General features: G+C 34.2%; 1 protein-coding gene across 1 annotated transcript; it reads left to right on the forward strand.

The window, feature by feature from the left end:
• The first annotated feature begins 1,051 nt into the window (after positions 1-1,051).
• LOC131046399 (L-type lectin-domain containing receptor kinase SIT2) lies at positions 1,052-3,657 on the forward strand. The gene is made up of 2 exons (XM_057980139.2): positions 1,052-1,229; positions 1,398-3,657. The coding sequence occupies exon 2, from the start codon at positions 1,434-1,436 to the stop codon at positions 3,300-3,302; it is 1,869 nt and encodes a 622-aa protein (XP_057836122.2). The 5' UTR covers positions 1,052-1,229; positions 1,398-1,433; the 3' UTR covers positions 3,303-3,657.
• Positions 3,658-8,361: the final 4,704 nt, after the last annotated feature.

Genomic DNA, 8,361 nt, shown 5'->3' on the forward strand with positions numbered 1-8,361 from the left:
GGTTCCTCTAGATTTTCTATACAACTTACTACAACATGAATTTTTTAAACACTTGATGTTGAAATTGAAATGTTCAACCCCTAAAAATAGAAAGAAAAAATGTCCAACTAATTTTAATTGTCTAAAGAACATTGCATCTTGAGGAAACAACGTACAAGATTGGATCACACACACTATAAGAATGCATAAAGATAAGAATAAAAACTATAACTGATTTCTTGATTATGATTAATTTTTAAAGATTATTTCAAATCAAGTTTTCAACTAAATGATTTGACATAACAAATTTAAGTAGGTATAAAAATCTAGTCCTAGATATATGATAACTATTAAAAAGAGAATAAGTATGTTGTGTATAAAATCATAATATAATTTACAGATCTAAGATAAATGCAATCAGAATTAAAAATTATTGAAAAAATTACTAAGACACAACTATACATGCCAATACATTGTTAGAAATTTCAAAATATAATTAAAAGTAATATAATATGTGCAAAAATATTATAGATCGAATAAAAACAATATAGATCAAATATAAAAATAGATGCGAAAATACTATATTTAAAATAAAAAGAATAAAAATACATAAGAACACTATAAATTAAACATAAACCATACAATAGAATAAAAATAATCATAAAATGTAAATAGAAAACAAAAATGTTGCTTTCAATACATAAATGCCACCATACAACGAAAAATGGCATAGCATATCCAAAAATGGTAGCCTATAATGCCAGCCTATAAGAAAAGAAAATTTTCATAGTATGTCTTATCAAGTTTGTGTTGATGATCTATTGATAGTATAATGAATATGGAGATAGATTTATAGATGATCCAGTAGGATGGAGGACATATTTATAGATCATCAAATTTGAAGTGAATAGTTAAGATGTTTTTCAACGACTTGTTTAATAATGACTCTACCTTTACGTAAAGATGGTTCTACTTTCAATAACGTGTGGTTGAAATTTATTAAAATGTTTGACTGATAATAGGGTCCAGAAAACGTGGATGACGAACGAGAGATAATTAAACTCCAAATATACCATGAGAGCAGAGAGCATCACAGAAAACTACAATTATATAGGACTCTTTCTCTCCAACAAAGCAACCGGAAAGGTTCAGATTTTCTTACAAACGAAGAGCCTTTATATATTATAAGAATGGCGTGTTGAGCAGGTGAAACAGGCAAAGCGATAGAAATTTTACAAGACAGAATAAAGGTAAATCTGTACAATTTTGCTATCTTGATTCGCAAAAAAAAAATTCCTTGCCTTGTATGTACTTATATTTCAATTTGATTTCTATGGCCATAATTATTTCAACATATTTCTGATCTACCTTTGTTTTTTCTCTTGTATATTGATGCCTGGTTGTCATTGTGCTTTAAGTTGGGAGAGAAAATAGATATCGAGCTGGATCACTCAATGGTACGGGTATGTGCGATCCTTATGCTTTTCCTCTTCCCTCGCTCCGTCATTGTAGATGCACATACAAGCTTTATCTTCGACCAATTCAATGCGTCGTCCCTCGAATTGTTTGCGAATGCCTCAGTGAAGTCCAATGCCATCTCCCTTAATGGTCTATTCCAATACAGTATCGGCCGTGCTTTTTATAGACATCCCATACGTATGAAAGATCGTGGTTCTGGGAATTCTATCTCGTCTTTCAGCACAAGTTTTGTGTTTAGCATTGTTCCTTCAGCTTCACACAGCGGTTTCGGTCTGGCGTTTTTAATGACGCCCCACAAGTCTCCAGAAGGATTTTTAGCCAATCAGTACCTTGGCCTGATTAGCAACATATCAAGTATGGGAAAAGCCTCTAATCATCTATTTGCCGTGGAGTTCTCCACTTTAAAGAACTTGGAATTTCAGGACATCAACGACAATCACGTTGGTGTGGATATCAATGATCTCAGGTCTGTAAGCTCTACGCCTGCCAGTTTCTGGACTGGCAACAATCAGTTCCGAGATTTGAATCTCAAGAGTGGACAGAATATTCAGGCTTGGATTGATTTCGACCATCTTCGAAACGAGCTCAGGGTGACCATTGCAGAGGCTGGTTCACATCGCCCAGAAACGCCACTGATATATATGAAAAATATGTCTCTGTTTAACATTGTCGAAGAAGATATGTATGTTGGTTTCTCAGCAGCTACGGGAGCCATGTTTGAAGAGAATTACATCCTCTGCTGGAGCTTCAATACAAACGGTACTGCCCCTTTTCTGAATGCATCTAATCTTCCATCCTTTGTACGCAGAGATATCAAGAGCTCAAACGCCACACTGATTGCCGGTATTACGACGGCTTCCGTTGTCCTCATTGTGGTGGTGGCAGCATCACTTGTGCGGTTGAAGAGAAAGCAATACAGAAATCTTATTGAAGAATGGGAGATGGAGTATTGGCCTCACAGGTTCAAGTATAAGGACCTACATATTGCAACCAAGGGCTTTGGAGAGAAGCAACTTTTGGGATCTGGAGGCTTTAGCCAAGTCTACAAAGGAGTCCTTCCCTCAAACGGCCTCCAAGTGGCGGTGAAACGTATTCTGAGAGAAACAGATGATGGGGTTAAGGACTTCATAGCTGAGATCTCCAGTCTTGGTCGCCTTCAGCATCGAAATCTTGTCCAGATCAGAGGCTACTGCAGGCGAGAAAACCAGTTATTCATAGTTTATGACTACATGCCAAATGGGAGCTTGGACAAGATGATATTTGGAAACCCAAACAAGGTTCTCAAATGGGGTCAGAGGTACAGAGTCCTCAGGGATGTCGCTGCGGGGTTGGTGTATCTTCACGAAGAGTGGGAACAACGCGTAGTGCACAGAGACATCAAGTCCAGCAATATTTTGCTGGACTCGGAGCTAAACGGAAAGTTAGGGGATTTTGGGCTTGCCCGTCTATATGAGCACAACGAAAGGTCACAGACTACTCGGGTTGTGGGAACGCTGGGATACATCGCACCAGAGCTCATGCACACAGGAAAGGCCAGCCCCGCCACTGACGTGTTCAGCTTTGGTATTTTTATGTTGGAGGTTGCTTGCGGAAGGAGACCTGTGGATCCCTCTGTCCAACATGCTCAAGTAGTTCTGGTGTACTGGGTGAGAGCGCTTGATGCCAATGGCAGTCTCATGGATGCAGCGGACCCGAATCTTGGTGGGCAATACGTTGACGCTGAGATGGAGAGAGTGCTCAGATTGGGGCTACTGTGTTCTGATCCTCACCCAGATAGTAGGCCTGGAGCGAGACAAGTTCTGCAAACACTTGAAGAAGAAGCTGTCAGTTTCATTTGTAGATGACTGCAACGAGCAATTCTTTCAGATCTCCTTGATAGCAGTAATGCTTAACGGAACACCGATTCTGTTTTTCACCGCCTCACTGCAAACTGGTGCTAACTATTTTGGGATTGCCCCGTTTGCAAACTGGCATCCTTATCCACATCATCCACCGTCTACAATCAGATTTTTGACTTGCCGTGAAGTGCAAGTTTATGAACCGCCTTCTGTAAATATAAAACAGGGGCTTATGTAAGAGTTTCATATTATGATAAGAGCTCTATCTGAGTTGCTTGTGTAATCTACATTCAATACTAGTATTTGCATTATAACGAGGTGTAATGGTTATGTGGATTGTAAGATATGTTTTCCGTAATATATTAGAGGGGAAGCAAAAGTTGGAAGCAGTCAACATTGCTTTTGGAATAATTATTTAGAACATAATTGACTTGACTTTGAAATATGTAAAAAATTGAATATGAACAAATACAACTTGTAATTTAAATAGACGAGCTATACAAAGTGTTTTTTTATGTTTTAGTGAGAATGAAACTTCATTTATTTATCCACTACTACAATTACATTTTTACTCTTAATGAATAATTATTATACAATTATCTAATGCCTCTAGTGACAATTCATTATATATCAAGTCATTCTTTCTTGTCAATACTACTACTTGAATGGTGACCACTTGTTATTAAATTAATCTAGATATGTTCTGAGAGATAAACTATTATTTTTTATGGATTTGTCTTGTATATTGTATACAATATTTATTACTTTAGAATACAATTTTGTTTAATATATGTCTTTCCCTAACACACCTGAAGATTTTTCAAATTTTCATTTCCATTTCCATTCATGTTCATCATATCTCATGTGTGTTCTCACATGGTGATTTATTTTATGCTCATAATGGACCATAGTTGATGGTTAAAGGGGTCTTTAGTTTTCATTCACCTTCAGCTATATTGTTTGTTATACATCATAAACTATCACTTATAAGGTTTCTAATATAGACAAATATCCTAAGGTTAGAATATTATATCTAATCAACTTAAGATTTTATTTTATAATCATATACAAAAAAGGATGAAGGTCCAAAGATTACATCTAATATTATTATTTTAACTCTTCCAATTATAACCTCTCTCCTATACTTTAAGATCTACTATGCACATTATCATTATATAAAAAAATTGTTCAAAAACTTAAAAAATGATACAAACCCAATCTATTACTTCTTAATAAATAATAACTTATTTGATTATATCAATCAAATCACAACCCAACCAAAATATCCTTTAACAATTTCACTTGTTGAAAATTTTAAAGAAAAGTAACTTGTCGCTCTAAATTGGAAGGAGTCTTTTAACTTGCTAAGATGCTCACTACTATACTCTGAATAACACATTATAACTAGAATTATAAAAATCCAACTTCAACAACATGAATATAAATATATCTTCATAGTGAACAAAAATAAAAATAATTTTCTTAATTACTATAAATACCAATAAATTACTAGCCATCCCTTGTCCTCCTATGGGATGGTAGGGTTCCTAAAGTCCTCAATTTTACTACACTATACTAAAGCTTCATAAACATGAAATGATTTAGTATTTCTCACCCCTTAATATATCTAATGAAACATTATATGCAGAGATAATTCCTCTGATATGAAATTTTGGAGGTAACTCTATCTCTACCTATTTCATTCTACATACATCTCCAAAATTTAGTTGTAAATCAATATTGTAACAAAATATTTGTAGATTCATTTTTATATTCAATTGTTGGATATTATATGAAAACAAAAGCTTTGAAAATAAGGTATGGACATCCATCAAAGAACAGGTAAAACATGGTGGTATTCATGAAAAAAAATGTCGTCTCATGTTTTTATATTTTTATTAATGTTGATGAAAAAAAGTGGTACATTTTCCAATCAAAAGAGAAGTATGATGGGTGGTTTCAAATGGTATTGGAGAAGGGTAGCCTAGTAGGCTAATAGGCATCAAAACATAATTCAAATGTATGGCATGGTGAACACCAGAGCATGGGCATTTTATGAAAGATGGGATTATTCTGAACATGCTTCCAGTGGCTTCCATCATCCATATTGTGCAATTTAAGGAAAATACCTCAAAATTGGTACCTCTCTAGCTATATTAAATATAGATAAAACTCCATATTTGAAGGATATGTTATTCATATTCTTCACTTACCGCTGGCAAGGGCTTCTAATTAAGTTCTTTTGGTTTGTGGCCCTAACTCTACATAAGCCGACAACTTCATCTTGAATGTTCATAAATATTTTTCAACAAATCCAATATGTGTGAATTTTGACAATCAATGGAGTCAATGAGACAATAATTATATGAGGAGAATAGAAACAAGACACTGCTCAACACAATGTTGCTTCAAATATTGGTACAAAAGTTAATGTGAGAGGATGGAAGTGCTCTAGGGATTCAATGCCCACCTAAAGTAAACAACACAAAGAATTTATCTCTCGCATGAAAGTCTTTTCTTTTTTTTCTCCATCCAGTTTACAATAAAATTATCTACTGAAAATTGTCTATTGAGACTTGTCCATTAGGAGACATTTCTATTGAGACTTGTCCATTAGGAGACATTTCAGGCATGGGGAATTGAATTTTGGTGGGCAATGCCTACCATAGAAACCCTATTAACTAAATAACATTGTTGTTGCAACAAACCATTATAAGTTGTGTACTTTGTTTTTATGCATGCTTTGTTCTATTATTTTCTTGAAGTCTCCAATCTATATGAATATCATTTGTTTAATATCCTAGACAACTAAGAGGGGGGGGGGGGAATTGGTTGTTAATTAAAAATACTTTACTTTTCCCACAAAGACAGATCAGATAAATTAAATTCAGATTACTTGAGCACAAGTTGATATAAACATGAGAGAGAATACACATGAAACACTAGAAATGATGTTGAAAACCCAAGAAGGAAAAAAACACAAAGAATGCTAGTTCTCAATATGAAAACACCTATTAGGGTAACAATGATTAAGGTTATTTTTACAAAGGTGGCTCATTCCCAGAATTCTTACTGCAGGTGGGATTACTACTTGGCTAAACCTGCCAGAAATAGGAGGGTTCACTACCCAGAAGAAGAAAGAATCTACCAATGAGGCAGAACTGCCACATAGCTATAATGTTGGAAGAAACCTTAGGTTCACTACCATCGGTACCAAATAGCATTAGCTCATAACCATATTGATCAACCACTTTACATCAACAAAGATAGATCTTCCTTTTCCAATGAACTTCCTTGTATATATTCTTCATTATAAGCATCATTTATTTATACTAGTCTTTGAAATAGAATTTTCCAAGTCAGCCAAAGAGATAATGAAACATTATTCAAAATAGGTCTTCACTAAACATTCTCGCAGTAGAGAGGAATGAGAAGTGGACCACATCACAACATATTATCAATAAAATCTACACATTATCAAAATGCCACAATCACCGAAGAAAAATATAGAGCATTCAAGATCAATCGGGCCTAGAATGGACATATCCAAGAACAAGCACAAATATGGAGCACACCATCATGTGCCGAAACAAAATAACAAATATAAATACATGAATAACATAAATCTAAAATCTTATCAACAGAATTGGAAATGTGGAGAAATGTAAAGCTCTGCAAACTCTACCAGAAAACATGATCATTACTACATAAACTTCTGAAGCACAACTTCTAAACCACCAAAAAACAAGAATAACATCTGAAGGAAATAAACAATGACATACCAATACATCCTAAACATATCTGCAACATATCTAAAATGTGAATCAAAACCAAACAGTGAAACACAAAATCAGTACATTGACATCAATGGAAATCAATGAAAACAATACTGACACATCACACATCTTTACATTTGCAACAATCTCCCCCTTTGTCATTGATGGCAACATTCATCAACAAAAAACACAAATTCTCCAATCAACTATAAACTTTTACAAAATTCTTTCTCTTTGACATCAAAGACAAAGGTAATGAACAACTCAACTTAGAATCTACACAGCTCCCCCTAAGAGAAAGCCCCAAATAATAGCCCAAACTAAAATATTCATGAAGTTCCTTAGACTAATGCACTACCAAATGCACTTAGTTTAAATTAGGAAGGGGAATGACCCCCAACATCTATTGGAGATACTCAAAAGTATCTTTGCAGAAAACATTTGTAAAGATATCTATAACTTGCTCTTTGGTAGATACATATTCAAGTTTTACTTCACTATCCAGCACTTTCTCCATTAACAAATGATACTGAATAGAAATATGTTTTTATTTGGATTCAAATACTAGGTTCTTAGAAATGTTTATTGCACTTATATCATCACACATGATTGAAATTGGTTCATCAAACATCACAACAATATCCTTCAATGTTTGTTTCATCCAAAGTACCTAAGTGCGACATGATTTAGTTACAATATACTCAAATTTTGCGGTTGATAATGATACAAAATCTTCCTTCTTTATTAACCATGCAACTAACTAAGAGCCAAGGAAAAATGCTCCTCCACTAGTACTCAGTTTGTCATCAACACTTTCTGCCAATCTGCATCAGTATAAACTTTCAAAGCAAAGTTTGATCATTTGGGATACCACAGTCCAAAATCTTTTGTTCCTTTCAAATATTTGAAGATCCTCTTCACTACAACAACATGTTACTCTTTCGATTCTTGTTGAAATCTGGCTGCAAGACAACATACATGATATATGGTGTGATAGAAGTTAGGTATAACAATCCTCCAATCATTGATTTGTACTTGTTTGCATTAGCCTTAGGAGATTTATCATAATTAGTCAAATTGCAACTAGTTGTCATAGGAGTACATACTAGTTTCCATAATTCTTAAATCAAAATTTCTTCAACAATTTTCTCTCATATTTTGACTGAGAAATAAAAATACCTTTATTGTTTTGATTTACTTGCAATCCAAGAAAGAAATTTAACTCACCAATCATAGACATTTCGAATTCTTTTTGCATCTCACTAGAAAACTTCTTGCATATCCCATCA

The sequence above is a fragment of the Cryptomeria japonica genome, chromosome 7, assembly GCF_030272615.1.
Source record: "Cryptomeria japonica chromosome 7, Sugi_1.0, whole genome shotgun sequence".
Classification (NCBI taxonomy): Eukaryota; Viridiplantae; Streptophyta; class Pinopsida; order Cupressales; family Cupressaceae; genus Cryptomeria; species Cryptomeria japonica.